Genomic DNA, 19,769 nt, shown 5'->3' with positions numbered 1-19,769 from the left:
GTACACATTGTGTATGTAGGTACGTAAATAGACATTAAATCCTTAACATGGATACAATTTGCACTTTTAAAAAATGCTGAAAAGATTTAATTCTTTTTAGAATATCTGTAATTAAGTACATTACAAAAAGAAAGGACAGACAGCAACCATTTAGACTAAAGCTGAATTATGTAAGAATTACTGCAGTTATTTTCCACAATCTAGTTCTTACATCAGCACTTGGTAAGAAACTTCCACATTTCAAACCACTGACAAAGTCTAAGTATTAAAGCCCAACAGTTGCACTGCTATTGTCAGCAAATACAATGCTGGGGGTAAAGGCTCTGATAAGGATCAGGGAAAGTGTTATTTTTAAAAATGTCTGACTTTGTTGTCTTAGTAGTTGCTAGCTCTGGCAGCTTTGTTAGAATGTAGGTTACAAAAGTATCACTTAAGTATAATTTTTGATACTGGCATTTTTAGCCGAATTTTTGTGTTTATTCACAAGGGCTTGGGATACTCCCAATTCTATACCTTCAGAAATCTTCCTTTTCTAGTAAATACTATATTATTGAAAACTAATTATTTTAAGCTAAAATTTTTATAAGAAAGCTTATTATAGACAATAATTGAAAATTATTATTCCAATTATTTATGATGACAAAAGTCTAAACTTAAGAGTTAAAGTCTTGCCTCTCATTACGCTAAGCAAAAGAACAAATTACATAGCTTGATTTGTACCTCCAAAATTCCAAAAAACCCAAATAATTTGAAAGTAGGTCAGAGACAGGAGAGAATTAATGAATTCGTGAAGATTGTATCACGTAACTATTTCTCAAATTATTCTCAAACAAATCTATTTCCTTTATTACTATTTCTTATGATATTGAGAGATAAGTTTTGGTGAATCTCCTTTTATAGCTTAAGAGTTTATCTGCTATAGGCTACCATGCTGCAGCCTTTGCTGCAGCTGCTGGAGTACAGGTCTGTATCTCAGTCACTATTTAATGCAAAAAACATGTAAGCTTATGTTATTGATGACAGTGGGTTTATTAAACAAAGCCACTGAGGTAGGGAGTATCTTTTATGTTTTTCAATCAAGTATGATACAAGGGCAATAACCTCTAGCTGAGCTCATCTGCTTCTATTTTTAAGTATAAAGCATCAAAATCTTTCAAAAGTACAAAATAGAATAATTTGATTTTTGTAAATGGGACATTATTAATTCAGTATGCATTTACAACTTACCAGAGTAGATTTGATGCCAACACTTTCAGCTGCCTGAAAAGCCAAAGTGAAATTTCTCCTCTGCATGAGATATAAAAACATGTTAGAATCGAAGGAAATACTGCTTCAAACATAATAAAGTGGTGTTAAGAATGTTCATAGTAATGCTGTTACTTTTGCTTCAAATGGAGTCTATAATTTGACCACAGTAATTTAAAGAGCCATAGGAATGAACATGTCCTAATATAATCCAAAATTTTATAGAAAATTTTTATGAATTCCTCATTCAGAAGATAATGCTGAAAAATCGTCAGTGAAGAATGACTGAGTTATAAAATGCTAAAGAACAAATTATTTATTCTTTAAAAAGCATAAATAAAAAAAATCTCTTCATGCGCTAATGAAATATTCTTATATCTTTTTAGGAATTATCATTAAGAATACATCTCCAGATAACACACCAGTAGGTATTAACTATAGCACACTAGAATACATACAGACTACTCTGCAGTCCTGACATCTTCTAGTTTACCTTTATTTGATACTTATCACTTGAGAAGAGTATCACAGTCACTTATCAATATGAGAAAGTAGGATGAAACAACATCCTTGTGATATTGAAAGAGATGAACAAAACATGTCAAGATACAAAGTTGATGGATTTAAAATCTTCAAGCTTAAACACTCCTTGCTTCCAAAACGTGAACTGAAAACACTTCCCAACTGTTTGGGTTAAATAAAATGCCTCAGACTTAAATTTATGACCTTCTGTTATTATTTTTTCTTATACTTATTCCAAAGTTCTGTACCCCAATGATCTCATAATATTAAAAGGTTACAATAAGAATAGCACCAAGGTAGTTTGAAGTGTTTCAGTTATGATTCCTAGTAATACTGTTTGTTTTTTTTTTTAGAACTCAAATTTGTTCATTCTTCTTTTTTAACCCATATTAATTATATAGTTTCGCAGTCCCAGGAATGGGATTTTTAATGTCGTACCTTATCCTGGCTGTTTAGTTCTTGATAAGGAATATGGGCTGGGAGGTAAGTATGGAGGACTGCACAGAAAGCCAAGCCATCATTCCAGCTACTGCTGAAGTTTGTTATGTCGATATTCTTGAAGGAAAAAAAATATAAACAATATTAAAATCATAATCTAACAAGTATTAGTTCTACCAATCCACCAATATTTGTGATTTTTTGTGTGGGTGTGTTTTTTTTTTAATACCTTTGAAGAAATCAGCACAGAAAGCAAACAGTCTAATACTAAAGTTCTGTGGTAAGAAACCAAAATCCACTACTACAGAGAACAACAAAAAAATTTAGTGATAATAAAGTCAGTTATCTTGTATATTAATTCAAGGTAATTTTTTAATTTAAGCAATATAATAAGTGCAAAATGTGTGTGTTAAAAGGTGTAAAATGTTGTGCTAGAGAGGGTAAGAGTATAGATTTAGTACAACTGTACACACCAAGATAGGAAAGCAAATGAGTTAGAGATATATGCCTAAAATCCCTGAAACAGACCCAGTGGTAGTATCTCTATTAATGTAAGATTTTACTTTTCTGCTTCTACTGCATTAATACCCAGACAAACTTTCTAACTGATGAGGACAAGTATTTTCTCTTCCAAACAAACCCATTTCTATACAGAAACTTATGTGAACAAGATCACAAATAAAGATTTTCCAACAGATTTAACACTGACACTGGCAGGGAACCATTATCTTTGGATTGGGATTGGAATTGAAAAATCTTGCACTCTTGATCTTTTAGTTCCAGTAGGAAACTCAGTGGCACTGGTAAATGCATCTCCTGAGACTGTATTATTGTAGAAAGAGTCAGCCCAGTCCAAAAGAGTTATGAACAAGATGCCTCAGTGACCTTTTAAATTACTGTACACTTGGCTGTTGGCAGTCAAACAATGGTAAAGAGGCTAAGTGGATAGCAGCCAGTTTAAACTTTAATTAAGAAACAACCAGTAACAACAACTCACAATTTATCTTTTAGACCTTTATGGAGAAATATAAATATGCTTTAATATCTAACTCACTTAACTGGGCTTAAGCAAAAGCTAACCAGCTCCCCTACTTAGTTTTAAAAATTTTAACGTAACAGGAACTATAACCTTCAGTCACAGAATTGCAGAAACACAATCACACAAGTCAACCTTTCACTTGACAGCAATTTAATAGTCATCACCTGTCTTTGACAAGACACTAAAACTTGCCATTCCTAATGCAGAAAAATCCACCTGGAATCAGCGTTACTGTGCCACGCAGGCTGGGAACGAAGGCCGTTGTATTTCTTGTCAAACCAATGATTTGGATTACAAATGGAAAACAACTGCAATCCCTTCCAACATAGGAAAAAAACAAAACTAAAGGCAATTTCTAGAAGAATGTGAGGGAAATCTCCATTTCCTGCTCAGCTTTAGCACTTTTTATACAAAGTCCACCAAATGCAGGTTCAGACTCTGGTGACGTAAGCGTACGTGCTCGGGCTCACAATGCCCAAGGCAGTGGTCTGAGCCTCGCCTGCCATCCTGCTGCCTGCTTGCAAACGGAAATGTCATTGTTGGAGACCCCCAGTCTGTGGGAACATGTTCTTCACACAGCTTCCTCAAGCCACAGGGGTGGGAAAATTTAAAAGCAAAGAAAAAAAATGAAGCTCTCCCTCCTTTCTCCTCAAGAGAGACAGGAAATTGGATTTAAATTAATGCTTGGTTAAAACTTTTTCAATGTTACTTAAATTAGGCAAACAAATGCAACACACAGTACAAGGCTTTTTGTGTCAGAAATAGTATGGCCAGCAGGACTAGGGAAGTGATTCTCCCCCTGTACTCGGCACTGGTGAGGCCGCACCTTGAATACTGTGTTCAGTTTTGGGCCCCTCACCACAAGAAAGACATTGAGGTGCTGGAGCACATCCAAAGAAGGGTAACGAAGCTGGTGAAGGGGAACTGGGGTTGTTTAGTCTGGAGAAAAGGAGGCTGAGGGGAGACCTTATCGTTCTCTACAACTACCTGAAAGGAGGTTGTAGCAAGGTGGGTGTCAGTCTCTTCTCCCAAGTAACAAGCGATAGGACAAGAAGAAATGGCCTTAAGTTGCACCAAGGGAGGCTTAGATTAGGAAAAAATTCTTCACTGAAAGGGTTATCAAGCATTTGAACAGGCTGCCCAGGGAAGTGGTTGAGTCACCATCCCTGGAGGTAGATGTGGTGCTTAGGGACATGGTTTAGTGGTGGAATTGGCAGTGTTAGGTTAATGGTTAGACTCATGATCTTAAAGGTCTTTTCCTACCTAAACGATTCTATGATTCTACGAAAAAAAGGGAAAAAATATCAGATTGTTAAAGCAAATAAATTCCTACTTGTGTCTGTTTACAAAGTTACTTTCTGAAAAGTCCTTTCCCCCTATCCTGTAACCAGTAATGCGTCGGATCACATCTGTATCAGTAAGATGGATAAAGATAGGGAGAGGGGCTTTTTCTTGTCACAGTCATCTGTGGCAAGCTAGTTATAAAAATCAAATACGAATGACCACATTTTCTTTGCTACACAATCTACTGAGGGAGAAAAACTCAGACCTGGTTTTCACCCCTCGGCTGAAATATTCTCCCTCCTTCCCCAGGATGGCCAAGTGATGTGGGAAGGAGAGGAGAAAGATTTACATTGGCATTTTCACACTTAAGTTAAACACAGATCTGCTCAGACATACATGCATGCATCAAGCCAAACTATTAAGAAAAAAAAATTGTACTAGTTAAAGCTACTGAAGAGCATTAGCAAATTTTTAAGTCTCAGGACTATAAGGATAGATATGACATTCCTTATTAAAGTAAGGAGGAATGCTGAAGCATTGCTGAATCTAATTAACAGTTTCTAACACACGTGTTTCTAATCTAGTGACTTAACATTGGATATAGTTTCAACAAGTACTTGCTGAATTGGTATTATTGCAGAATATACGCTATTTACCATAGACCAAGAGTTCATTAAAGTCAGTCACCAGTACAAATAAACTAAAGTCAGTCACTGTACAAATAAAATAAAGTTTGATAGTACCTTGCCTCACAGAGCTTTTTTCTCTCCCAGGTTGCTCCACACATTTCAGAGGACGCACAGCAATATTTATTTGAAAATTTAAGAGTTTGAGCCTGAACACCAGCATCAGTGAAGCACAGATGAGATCTCAGTACTGAAAGAGGGATGGAAGGGTCCTCAGCCTTCAAAGTGAGAACAATAGCTTATATTGGAAATGAAAGAGCATAGAGAAAGGAGAAGCAAACAATGCAATACTGTTAAAGCAATGAGCTGGAATAGTGATCTTTGCAACAGTCAGGATGGACATCAACAGGCAAGAATGCATTCATCAAAATTAGAAAATAGGATGTGCAGTGATGTGCATGAGATCATCAGAACCTAAATCTGAGGTTTGACCCTGTGGATGAAGAAGGAAGACTTGTGCTCAGAATATATAAAGAAAGAAATGCAAAGTATCAAAACAGTCTGGATGAGCTAGAAAATAGACCTATAGAACAACTGGGGCTGAAGACAGAACTCTTCACATGATTTAAAAACCAGGAGGAGTGTCTAGATTTTGGAGGTGAGCACATTTTTCATAGTTTTGTAAGTATATTCCCTCACTCCAACATGTGAGCAAGAAAAACAGGATAAAGTTGTGCTGAAAATGGTAAATGAAACTAAACCAAAAGAAAGTCATCTTCCCTTAAACATACTTGTATAAACTAAAAATTTCACTTTAAATATTAGTATCATCCATAGAATGTTGAATTTTGAATAGAAACATTGGAAAAAAGGGCCAGTTAAAAAAGTTCACCTACAAGTTTGGTTGATTCTCAAAAATAACTTGGAATACCCTATTTTTCTACATCTTCCTGTTGGGTCCAGCTTTTATTATTAGGACAACAAGCAGAAAACAAACCCATCATTCAAGAATCTTAATGTATCCAGAAAAGCTGAATTAAATACAACGGAAGGAAACAATTAAAAGGGACTGGTTTCTGCTTCCAATTGCTCTGAGCATTATGAATTATTATTACCTCTCAGACGGAAAAAGTGTAATATTGGTCAGACACTAAAAACAAATCTAGAAACTGGACAGATTGTCATTTAAACTGAAAATTTAATTTTTTATGTAGGGCTTTGAGCACATAACTGGCACATTTAAATACAGCACAATTGTATTTCCCAAATGCTTTTAACTACTTGTGTTTTTTTGAAAAAGCTTGGTCAGTATAATGAAACCAATCTTGCATTAAGCTCTTATTTCTCAAAGAATTGATGGTAAATAGAACATCAGCGTAAAATCTCTGACATAATTTCTTCTTTGTTACTGTTTTTACTAAGTAATTGGCTCTATTAAGAGAATTCTGATGGAATCTAATCCAGAATTTTTCTTCAAGCCATTTCAGACCACGAAGTATTAAAACAATTGAAGGACATACTTTCAGATAAATTGTCAAATGAGGAATAAGCCTTTCTAGAGATAGGTGAACTAGAAGGAGATTTATCAGTCCTTGTCTATTAATGTTTAATACTCTAGTATTTGGGAGAGATTTTTTTTTAAAAAATGCAATTCTAACAAAAGGAGTTAAGCAACAGGCTGTTGCCATAAAAAGATCTGTGGAAGACACTTTCCAACCAGGAATAAAAAAAAGAGTTAAAAATTTGTAAGACTTTTCTAGAAACAAAGCATAAGGATATAACATTTTACATAATCAAACATACCAAATTCTGTAGTCCATTCTACAGCCATGATAAAGAGGGCAAAAAAAGATGGTAGGGGAACACCCTGGTGGATCCACAACCAAAAAATATTTCAAGCATGACTCAAGCTCCTATTAAACTGCAAAGTGCAGAGTAGGAGCAGTCACCACAAAATGAGTATTCCTTTGCACTCACATAGAAAAAAAGAGTAAGAAGATTCGTCCTGAAACAAGATTGAAATGTAATAGGAACAAAACAATCCATCAGCTTAGGCTGAAATACAATAGTGGTTAAACAGTAAATGAACTGAATTTGAATATGAATCAGAAGTGCATCCTTGCAGTAAAGAAGGCAAACTGTATCCTGAACTGCATCACTAAGAGTACAGCCAGCAGATTGAGGAATGGGATTCTTACATTCTGCTGGGCCCTTGTCAGTCTACACCTGGAATACTGTATAGAGCTTTGGTCCCCCCAATTCAAAATAGTCATTGAAGAACAAAAAAGGGTCCAGCAGAGAGTTAACAAGATGATTAGATGGTTGGAGGACTTGACAGAAATTTTGAAGGAATTTGGTTTATTCAGTGTAAAGAAGATTCAGGAGGGATGTAATCAGAGTATTCCAATGCCTAAAAGGTAGTTATAGAGAAGATGGAGGTACTCTCTTCAGAAGGACACACGGTGACAGGACAAGATGCAACAGGCACCGTTTCTTTCCAGGGAAATTCTGTCTGGATATAAGAAAAAAAGTCTTCACCATGAAACAACTAAGCATTGGAATAGATTGCCCAGAGAAATGAAGGAATCACTAAAACATTCTAGACTGCTTAACAGGGCTCTGCATAACATCAATCTAAGGTCTCTCCCAACCTATGACTTTTCTAGAATTCCCAATTTTAAAGTTTTTTTTTAACCAGTGTAGTGCTAATTTTGAAATTGTCTCCTATTGCTTTTTGCAATAATCCTAAATTAACTGAGGGTCTTCTATAATGACTGAAAATACCTTTTTATTAAAAAGCAAGAAACAGATATTGACTATTGTAATGCAGTGATTCAACTTTCCTCCCCGCCGCCCCGAAAACTCCACAGCTATAAAACCGCGCAAATGCCAAAAAACCCCAACTATAGAAACCATGGTTTCTAACTTATAGTTACAAACTAAGAACAAAGTTATTTTAACTATCTCTTCAGCGGACATATCCACAGCTATCTTCAATCTCCCTAAACTATGTATATTACAATTTGAGCAGAGAAGCATATTCCATAACAGCTATTTCTCCATCCCTTCCTCTGCACAAGGAGGAGAGGTTCCCACATCCTAACTCAGTTTGGCTCACAAATGAGTTAGGACATGGAGAAAATAAAACCATGTGTCTATGTCTCTGTTGTATTAGTTAATGAAATAAGTGGGCTGAGAAAGCAAAAGCATTAATATGATTCTGTACTATAATATATTAAACCATTAAAACAAGATTTGAGGTTTAAATGTACAGACCTTAGCAGGCTTCTTCCCATGGCAGAAAATTACTATTAAAAAGCTTTTAGAAGCTTTTAAAGACACATACATACACAAAAGAAAAGAGTATCCATTTAAAAAATTAGAAAGGTAAACTACAAAATAACTGCTATCCACGCTCCATTGAATCAGGATTCACTGATTCTCAAATCATGGATTAAAGCTGAGGCTATCAGTACTTCTGGCCGTAGGTGAGAATGTAAAAGTATTTCTGGAATAGACTTAACAGCAGTCCCAACTACTGCCTCTTGAATCCCAGCTTCTGAAAAGGCAGTAAATGGCAAATATAAACCATCAAAACCCTTAAATATTGACTGTTAATGTTTCTTTCCATACAAAAGACATGTTATTTTTCAGTTTTGGCACAAAAAAGAACCATAAAAAGAGCAGTCATTCTCAAAAAAACCAATAGCTTCAGACAGTAACATCTGAAGCACTTACAGAGATACAGAGAGCTTCATATTTTATTCTAAGTTTTGTCGTAATTAAGTCTAACAAGTTGACATTTCTCTTGTATCAGAATCCAATCCAAACAGAAAAAGGAAGCATGTCCTTCCTTAACTCAACAATTTTTGGCTAAAGCATCACAGCTTAAACCAAGGAGAGAAGTGTTTTGGCAGCCTTACTACTTTGATGAATCAACCAGACAGCACCAGGGAAGGCATGCACACCCTGGAATCATTATTTGAACATAGGCTTACATAAGCACACAGTCTTTTCCTCTTTTTGTGCTTTTTTAAAAATCAATATAATACTTTGAGTAGAATATGATCTAGCTTAGTGTTGATAAAGACGTGTATATAAGAACAGGTTTAAAAAAAAAAGCAACGAGAACCATTTTTACCTTTAGCTTTGTTATTCTACACTTACTACTTGAGTACAAATGAAAACATTGCTTGATTTCAAGGTACATTCAGCATAGCATTAGGTACACATACATTCATACTCAATCACACTGCTCAATCACTAAACAATTTTAGTGTTTATTGCTGCCACGTAGATAAAAAGTTTTAAATTTCTTGTAAGACATGTAGCTTTGATCTGTATAGGAGGTAGAAATTAAGTGGTCTTTCCAGAAAAAGCAGCGTTGCGTGAATTAGAGGACAGGTACTACAAGGCTACATTAAGGAGGTCTTCCAGTGTATCTGTAATTAGGAAGCGTGGAAAGCTTAAAGAAAGGTTAAAAAAAAAAAATCTAGTCTATTCTTGCTGCTATCTTTTGACAATTGCTTTTTTGGTGTCAGATTTCTGGAAGTGAGCTATCTCTCAGAATGCTGACAAAAAATGGAAAATAAATTGAAAGATTGCTGTAGATAAGAATGGGTAAGGATGTGTGTATCCTGTTTATTGGTCCCCTTCTTAACATGAAACATGCATGCTCACATCCTTTTTTGGACTTTTATTAGTTGTGTACTCAAAATGAAAGTAGCTGTGTTCCAGCTAGGGTAAATGCTCCGTAACAGCTGGACGGGATTACTTTATGCTTTGAAGATATCTGGAATTTATGACAGCTTTATGACACTGCACATATTTTAGAAGAGCCAGGAGGATTCTCTTCTCTCTGGAAAATGCAGCACTTGGCACTGTACTCTGAATCAGTATGTCAGATCCTGAGTAAGCTAACACATGATCAATTTTCAAGTATTTTGTGCCTGTTCATCTAAAAACTAAAGGTGATTTGTTCCTCCTTTATCTAAATGCTTTAAAAAAACCCCTTATCTTAAGGGAGCAACTCTCCTCTTTCATGGCTTAGGGATCTGTTCAGCCCTGAATATAATTAAACTCAGTAACTTAGTGAGTGCAATACTGTCTAGACTGAACAGGCTCTAGATGAAAGTTAATACAGAACCTGCCTGCTGTTAGTTCTGCAGTGACCTTCTGCAGATTGCCATTCTCCAAAACTAAGCTTCAAGGAGAAATTCTGCTTGCAAACAACATTCAGACAGCATGTATATTAAACCCAACAATATAGTAAGAGAAAAAGCCATACAGTTTTTCACATCAGTAAGAATTTCTCTTATTTTCATTGGCTATTTTAACCTTATTTTTTTATTGAGGTACTCTTTAAAAATACCAGATTTGGAACACAGTTAAATATTGTTTCACCACTACATTTCAAGAAATCTATTCATTTATTCCCTTCCAAATTTGCTTGAATAAATCAAGAAATCTGTACAATGAAGTAATTTATCATAGTTTTTTACCAGGGTTAGGTATTAGCTTGTTTATCAGACCGCATTCACGAAAGAGAACGTCTTAAGATTCCTTTAAAAATTCTGCTGTGTGGAACTATATGTTTGTCAGAGGTGGAAAGCGCAGTTTGGCATAAATGTCTGTGAATGTGTGTGAAGGGCTTTAAATAAAATCCTTTCACTATAATGGGCTGAAATTAGAGCTTCACCACACTATCATCTTTGAATTATTTAGCACTCCTAAAATTTCAAGCTTCTAAAACAGAGATACTTAAGACTTTTAATCAAAAGCTTGAAAGTAATTTCGTAAAGGGGCTACAACAGCAGAAGTTATTCTTCTTCCGTTTCATTTGAGCAGACAAAAAAAATACTAGTTGTACCAAGCAATTAAGTAGTACTGTATTCTCCACAAGTATCATGTCACTAAAGGAAACTTTCTTCCGTGAAACAGTACAGACCTTGGTGTGTTGTTTTTTTTTTCTTCTTCTTTAGTATTTTCAACACATGGAATAAAAAGCAGCTCAAGAACTACAGCTGGCCTCCAAAGAGAATAACGTTCAATCCTATGCTGCTGCTCATTCATAAGGGTAAGCCAACTACATTATACCTTGTTTTTAACATTTTAAGCCACTGGTAGCTCACCTATAACTCTGTACACTTTAAACAAAATTTTCGAAATTAAGATTTGTATCTGGCTATTTGGGTGATTACTATTTAGTCCATGTATAAACCAAAAATTCAACTATTCTCCAATATCCAGTGCAAAATATAATCCCAGAAATGAAAGGTAAAGCAATGCCAGGAGCAAACATGGCTCTGTTAGAATGGGGTTTTAACTCAATGTGCATGGTTCCATCTTCTCTATGAAACTCACCAGCTGAAATAATTTTCTATCAATATTTTACGTATATTTTTCTATAAATATTTATGTATGCATAAAAAACTACAGCTATGAGACATCACCTCCAGGTGAGAGTGAGAAAACAAGACCAAAAAAGTGATTGCTGTTGGCAACTGATGAAGTAGTAAACACATCTTTCCATGTTGACAAAGACATACTTGAAAAATACTGGCTTACAGGGCTGAGTTTTACTTAAATATAGGTAGTTTAATTAGATTTGCATTAGAAACAAATGGATATAATATGAATAGGACAAAATTAACAAAAGAATTATTCTGAAACAAAAGCCTTTTAAGACTTTTTTTCTTTTCCTTGTTTCCAAATCATGGTTAAAATCTTCCAGGTAATTTTAGAACTTGTTACAGACTCAATTTGCAAGTGTTTTTCCTTTAACCTGTTGTATTTGTAACTAAATACATTGACATTGATTTAAATTGATAACAGGATACAAATTGGATAGAAAGTGGACCTACTGCTACTCCTATAGAGGAAAAGGCTGGGATATTTAAGACTCCTCTGTTCTGTGTGGCTCACACAACAGCTCAGAGACAGAAGACAGCTGGTCAGTTGGTGTGCAGGTAGCTCTAAAAGCATGTGCTGGCTCTTGCCCAGATGCTAAGCCAAACAAAAGCAAACAGTGATATAGAAGAAAAGTAGACGTTATAATGACGGGAAATGCTGGGGATAAGAGGGAATTGTGGCAGCATATAAGACACTAGGAGGAGCTGGAGGTAAGAAAAGGTACCCTGTCAATATTTGGGTGACAGGGAAGAAGGAAGAGAGCTAGAATACCTTAAGTAGGACTGAATGAGGAAGGGAGATGTTAATTATTCTGATGCTTGTTTACTGCTTGTCAGTTTTGAATCCACATAGTTTTAAAATTAAATTAAAACTAAGCAAAGCTTCAATTAAAAAAAAAAAAAAAGATCCTGGCATTGATAACGTTGATGAAATGCCAGAAAGCTGGATAAGCACTATTCACAATGAATACAACGCTAGATATGTTTAAAACATTAGAACATCACTAACATAGTGTTCAACCAGAATTGAATGTCAGGGGATGCTAAAAATAATCAAATTCTGTACAACAAAGAAACGAAAAAGGAGTGTGCATAAAACAAAGTTAGTTTTTGAGAAGAATGTCTTAATATCACCTCCTGATACTATCCTGCTCTTTCAAAAGAAGGTTCTACCGATGCTATATGCTATGGTTTCTCAGTAGCAACACAAGCGGAGAACCATATTACAGTTGTTGAAGCAAGTACAGTAAGTCTCAAAACCTATTCTTCTACTAGTGTTTATAGAACTCAAGTAATTATAAGCAGCAATCCATATAAACAAAAGCATGCCCTTGCATATGCACACAACTATAGACTGAAAAGCTTGGAATACTTTCTATTATTTTTCCTAACCAGATAAGGAAGCTGTCAAATTCATCTTTCATTTCAAGACCATATGGGAAAATATTTTTGCATTCAGTTTTAGAGGATTTCTAAAGAAATATAACATCCTGCCTCTTTTAAAATGTGGGGAAGGAGAAAGGCTCTTTCCACAAAGAAGCTTATCCTCAGAAATAGCACAGTTTAGTTCTAGACGTGCCACAGGAAGAGGGGGGAGGGCTTATATCACAAGCCTGTCCATTGTACTGAAAGACGACTTTTCCTATGGATGGGCGATCATCCTGTTATGCGGCTTTCAACTTCCTCCTGCATTGTGAGTCTCAAGTCATGGAAAGAGTAAAGTTCTTAAACTGAGGATTGTGTTGGGAACTCCAAACACTTTCAATACAAGTTAACCAAACAAATACATCATGGCCAGACTATTAACATCCTGGTTTAGTTTGCTGAAGCCACTATTCTTTTGAAAAAATAATGTAATCAAGAGAACTCTGGATAGTTATCTTGTTAGTTCTTTTGGCTTCTGATAACGTTTGGACTAACTGGAAAAAAAAAATGTCTGGAACCGCAGTAGAAAGTCAAGTTCAAAGTGCGAGACAATGTGACCTTCAAAAAACAAACTGTCCCTAAATAGAGACTAAATGGGAGTGCATTGAAAGATCCAAAAAATTCTACTAATTATCAAAAAAAATTCTCTGAAATCCGAGAAATGGTACTCTAACTACATTTGGGAAACATTAATTTAAACCTTAAGTTGCTAAAGTTTCAGTTACAGTTTCAAAAGTGCAATCTGTAAAAGGTTGTTTTAAAGTGCCTGAATAGGAGGTCAGCTGCCCCCTTAAGAAAAAAGCTATTATCCACATGGAGCAAAGAGACTAAAGAGCTATTAATGTTAGTTAGGTTAGGACTTGTAGCATGTGTTCCAAGAAGAGAGTACAGTACATACCAGTGCCATTGCAATCTATGCAGTCAACTGTGGAGCAGCCTGGTTTATGCTATTAGCAGATTCTAATGTGTTGCAGCTAGAAGTATGCTACATTAAACAGCTTTACAGTTACCTGATATCCTTCTGTTTTTTTCTGGCACCACTTCAGCAAGGCATTTCTCTTGGATCCTCCATATTCTCTTGCTAGGGCAGACAAGGGATCTTTCCTCTCTTCCCTAGGAACAAGGCAGAAGTGCAACTTAGAGCTTGTAATGTATCTTTTGCAAATACATATTGTAAAAGCTAAAAAAAAAAAAAAGGACAAATTATTGTCACAGTGGAAGTAATAGGGTACAGCACTACTGACTGAAAAATAGAATACACAGAAATACCTGCAGAGACTTAAGAGTTATTTTGGAGTAATTCTTTCATTAGCAAATCATCGTTCTTTTTCCTTTAAACTAAACTTTTTTTTCCTAGGTTTTTCAACTTCAATGATATTTCTCCTAAGAGTTCAGAAAATTAAACTCACAACATGGTAAGTTTCAGCTTGAACCATTAAGCTAACTCAAGTGACTTTATTTTGTATTTAGAAAGAGAATAAACCGATGCTATCTCTTTTGCATCTCATGGCTGATTACAAATGTCACCTTGAAACAACACGTTTGCATATTAGCAGCATGCCATTATTAACAGAACATTTGCCTGAGATCTGGAGTTCTTAAAAAAAGAGGGGGCAGATCTAACTATGTTGATCCGCCATTTGATATACTGGCACAACAATGATTCACTTTTTTGAAATAAGAATGTTCAATTACCAATAAAAGCTATCAATTAATTTCACTTCCAGTCTGTCACGTTATCTTAAGTAATTTTTTCTTTCACAAAAGATTGGGGAAGAAAAGAACTATCATATCTGGGTTGGCCAGTTTTTCACATGAGTCTTACATTACAGACATCTCTTTACCAGGCTTCAGAAATTAGTGCTTAGATTAATATAGAGGTTAATACTTTTGTAGTGGCCTAGTTACATGATTCAGTATTTCTATAGATATTCTAGTGAACAGTCTCTGACAAAAAGACTAGGTATTACACCATTATGGAGCTTAGTTACTGGACGTAAAGTGTGCCAGCAGTCGTTCTTATTTTTAATAATTTCCATTTGGAAAATTAAAAAAAGTTATCAGTGAATCCATATTGCAAAGATTTCCTCAACTGCCATTTTTTAAAAACTTCTATGCAGATGTAAGCAAGATTCTCACAACATCCACAAATGATGATACCCACAGATGATACCCTAAGTTACTCCTTTTGCATATTTCCAAAAAGACATACAGATTGTATACATTCACTCTCAAATCTTTAACTCTTTGCTCTCTACAACCCATCTGGTGATTGGAAAGAAGGGTGGAGGGTGGAAATACATAGTATTTTCAGTAGATTCTCTGCTGCACATTTAAAGGTAGCAATTCTCCAGGTCCTGCCAGGGGAAAAGAAAGCATCCAGGGAATGTGGATTTCTTCATGCATGTGTGCTACCAGCGGAACACCAGAGGCTGTTCCACATATCAGCATCTGTCACTCAACGCATAAAAGAAGAGAACATGTGCCAACATACAACGAAATGTTCTGAGGCACTAATCTTAAGTATATGTATTGCAATTTGCTTGGCCAGTTTTCACTGAAATACAGTTGGCAAGATCTCAAAGTTGCTTAGAAAGAGGTATCAGTGGTGGCATTTGAAACATCCATGAAAATATATGCACAGCAGAACAATAAACAGGAAACAGTAAGTGCCTTTCAGCATGAAAGATAGCAGTATGAGCCTTCAAACCTAACTCAGAGAGATTTAACATGACAAGGAAGTTGCTAATTGTGGTTTTTTAAATATGAAATAAATTATCTGAATAGGTTACTGTATCTAAACTTCATAGGTACCACACTGCCAGAATGATGCCTCAAGAAATTCTGTACTTCAGTTCTTAAATCAGTACATATTTCAACAACCCAAACTGGTGTATTTTTTTCATCAGTGATTGAAACAAACAACAATGCAATTGTATATTCAATCTACAATGAAGATTATGAAACACTACAAGAACTTCAGAACAGAGATTTGGGACAACATACAAGAACTCAAATTAAAAGCTCCCTCTCTTTACGCTAAACTATTTATCCAGGAGGGAGCTGTACAGCCTGTTCTCAAATTCCAGTAAGAGCACATGGTTTATAACAGGTTCTCACCGTTATGAAAACACTGCTGAAGAAAATAAATTAGCTTAAGTTGTATGGAGACAATGAGAAATGGTTCGACATATAAATCTTACAAGTTAGTATATTAGGTCAATCGTATTCCAAATCAAAGAGACAATGAAGTTTCAACTAGAACAGGGAACAGTAAACTGCAAGTATTTGTTTTAGCGAACTATAGCAATAACTGTTTATTTTACAACAGCTTTCAGAAAAAGGTGGCGGAAAAAAGAGAAACCTGATGACACAACAAATTGAAGTCCAGCAGCGACATTCTGAGGACAGTTCCAAAGAGCATGCTTATCACTGCGCACCCACTGCTGCAGATTCCACTGCTAAGTCTTCTTGTAGTGCTTAGCATTGCAGTCAATGGTTGGTCGGCATAGTAATGATATCATAATTATAACTGTACAATTTTACCATGAAATGCCACTCTATTTGCTATAGTCTGCAGGCTGCCATCAATGCAATTTTATACATTACCAGTTCAAAGTTCATATACACGTGTTTTAGTCTTTTTTTTTTTTATTTATGGATGTACTCGGTCTAAATTTAGGTGCTAACACACACAATATTAATTGCTGCCAGTAAAGTACCCACAGATCCAAACTCAATTTAATTTCTGCATAGTGAAAAGAGAGCAGCACTGAGGCACGCATCAGCTGATTTCAGGGGAACAATTTTCAATAGCACCCACAGCTGTAAATAACTTCACAATTTTATAATGTAATTATCACATATTGCAAATGTCTCAGAATATTAAGGGTTTAATATTTCTGCTGTACAAAAGCTTTGTCAGGAAGCTCTGTGTTAAATGGTCTTGAGAAAGTCATTTAACTTTTATCTGTCAGTTTCCCAATTTGAAGCAGGGCTAAGTACATACTTCACTTGCATAACATGAGGCTTAAATACTTTGAAGTCCTTTGACTAATAACACTACAGATAGGAAAAGTTTTAAATTTATCACAAACTTATCTTTTTATCTTACTAATGAAAGGGGGTTGCCTGTCCATTTGTTACTTAGACTTGCATTATGATTTCATCCGTGGGACAAATAACCCAGGCCCATTCACTCATGGCTATTTAGAAGACTTGGCAGTGTCTGGAATTAAGACCTAGTCATGCTGCTTTTTGTCTTCGGCTGTGATTACAAAAGTTAAGGTTTATCATGCGGTCTCCCTGGGTCTAAGCCACTCTGAAAGATTTGTTCAACATTCCGTAAGCTCACTTCTTGAATTTGGCTTCATGGTATTTTGAACTGATACGATGCTATTATTTAGTGACATGACTTAGCTTGGTTTTCTAGTGGAGCATAAAGCTTTGGTATTAACCTCATAAGCTCTAAAAAACCTAACTTCTGGTCTAACTTTTAAAACATATACTGAGCTGCAGAAAACACTTTCTGAAGCGCTCAAAGATTATTGAAGATCGTTATTGTATGGGTGGCAGTAGAGTCTGCAGGCTTAGTGCCAATATTAATAGATATATGCAGACAGGTAGCTATGAAATTAACACATTTCAGTGCACCACAAAAAGAGTTTTTACCTTATTCGACTTCTGGTTGTAGGGGTGACTGATGCCGTAGGAGAAGATGAGAGTGACAGCTGTGGTGAGGTGGTACCCATTGCCATGAGAGATGCTGGAGATGCTCCATCAGGTGCACTGATATCCCGTTTGATTTCTTCACTACTTCTTCGAGAGACTAAGTGGGAAAATGCCCATATATTTATCATTTGCAAACATAAAATCTTTCAAACTCGTTCTTGCTCTCTGACGAGCATTAGTTCAGAAACCATACATGGAAACCCATATACAGTACTAGCCTTCAACATTTTTCTTGATACTTTCCACTTAGGAAGTATCAAGGATTTAGACTGAACTACCAACATTTATGTATCTTGAAGGAAAGGAAATTCGATGAATGTATTGTAATGGAACATCGCTACTTCCATTTGAAGGATTTTATGAATGAGAAGGAATTTTAACGCCAAACCATTTAATTTTTTTCTGGTCCATGCAGCTATGTTCCTAAGCTTCAAGTAATTAAGAAAAAAGAAAGCCAAAACCAAAACAGTTTAGAGATGACAGCTGCTTTATTTCCACTTAATTTTAATGAAGAATTGGCATGTATGCGATGCTCTGGACATTAATTAATTATCATCAGCAAGCAAACCAAAGATTGACCTGAGACCATTCAGCCACATTCCACAGAGCCTGCTTCATTTTATCAAAGGACAAACAATTTTTCTTTCGAATGAAAGCACAAGCGTTATACTCTGTAAAACCAAATTTGGAATGGTTATATCGTCTCTACATAGAAGAGTTTCCAATTAAAAGTATGAGGTTTGCCTTTTATACCTAAATAGTCACCATTGTTTATGTTTGTGCAAATCAAAGATATAACTCTCCACATATATCAGAGGCTTATTTTCTAATGACTAGGGGCAAGTACATTAATTTATAAATACTAGACACAAGAAGTTGGGAAAAAACACTTTTGGGTGGATATTTTTTAGAATCATAGAATCATAGAATCATTAAGGTTGGAAAAGACCTCTAAGATCATCGAGTCCAACCGTCAACCCAACACCACTGTACCCACTACACCATCTCCCTAAGCGCCTCATCTACACATCTTTTAAATACTTCCAGGGATGGTGACTCAACCACTTCCCTGGGCAGCCTGTTCCAAGGCCTGACCACTCTTTCAGTAAAGAAATTTCTCCTAATGTCCAATCTAAACCTCCCTTGGCGCAACTTGAGGCCATTTCCTCTCGTCCTATCGCTGTTACTTGGCAGAAGAGACCAACACCCACCTCACTACACCCTCCTTTCAGGTAACTGTAGAGCGCGATGAGGTCTCCCCTCAGCCTCCTCTTCTCCAGACTAAACAGTCCCAGTTCCCTCAGCCGCTCCTCATAAGACTCATTCTCCAGACCCTTCACCAGCTTCGTTGCCCTTCTCTGGACACGCTCCAGCAACTCAATGTCCTTCTTGTAGTGAGGGGCCCAAAACTAACTGAACACAGTATTCGAGGTGCGGCCTCACCAGTGCCGAGTACAGTGGGACGATCACTTCCCTAGACTTTTTTTTTTCTGTCAGGTATGGCAGTATTAATGCTATTAATATTGGTGAGACTTACTCTGAAATCCTGCACGTAGTCACCAAAGAGAAATCAAAATGATCTAAACCACATTTTCTTCTTGAAATCATTTACTCAAATATAGGTGTTTTTAAAAAATATTTCTCTCAAATTAGTTCTGCCTAGTTTATAGATAAAGTACCATTTTCACAGTATCACCCTATTTGTACTATAAATCTTAAAGATTTGTTTTTAGAAGCCCCTGCTGATACTGAGACATCAGCTTGATAGTAAACTAACTCTACATAAACTTCTATTTAGCAACTCTAGTTTTCAAAAATCCAAAGTTAACATTAAATGTGCAGAAACCACTATGAGTAATACTGAAAAGTATTTGTAGGTTATGCCAGTCACAAAATGAACTATTTTAAAATGATTCACTGCAAACATTCTTTTGTCCTACGAAATGGGTAGAAGTTTTGCTACATAATACGTGAAAACATTTATAATGCATTAGATAATGTACAATGATGCATTTGTTACCTAAAAAGAGCAATCCTCCTATTTTAAAC

At 35.8% G+C, this 19,769-nt stretch overlaps 1 protein-coding gene and 1 long non-coding RNA gene across 3 annotated transcripts in view; one reads left to right on the top strand and one right to left on the bottom strand.

Annotated features, from left to right (window-relative positions):
- SPECC1L (sperm antigen with calponin homology and coiled-coil domains 1 like) overlaps positions 1-19,769 on the bottom strand; it is an 80,152-nt gene that overhangs the window by 8,495 nt on the left and 51,888 nt on the right. For both annotated transcript variants that reach the window (XM_075167862.1, XM_075167861.1), the window contains exons 12-15: positions 17,661-17,817; positions 14,000-14,102; positions 2,206-2,322; positions 1,228-1,287 (exon numbers count right to left, since the gene is read on the bottom strand). In XM_075167862.1, the coding sequence (XP_075023963.1) occupies positions 1,228-1,287; positions 2,206-2,322; positions 14,000-14,102; positions 17,661-17,817 (437 nt within the window). The remainder of the gene's footprint in view (positions 1-1,227; positions 1,288-2,205; positions 2,323-13,999; positions 14,103-17,660; positions 17,818-19,769) is intronic.
- Positions 9,897-17,772, top strand: LOC142090259 (uncharacterized). Its single transcript, XR_012676484.1, has 4 exons — positions 9,897-10,124; positions 11,136-11,230; positions 14,347-14,404; positions 17,683-17,772. It is a non-coding gene; the product is annotated as an uncharacterized LOC142090259 (long non-coding RNA).

Source organism: Calonectris borealis, chromosome 18 (assembly GCF_964195595.1).
Source record: "Calonectris borealis chromosome 18, bCalBor7.hap1.2, whole genome shotgun sequence".
NCBI lineage: Eukaryota > Metazoa > Chordata > Aves > Procellariiformes > Procellariidae > Calonectris > Calonectris borealis.
This window is presented reverse-complemented; position numbering and strand designations above follow the sequence as displayed.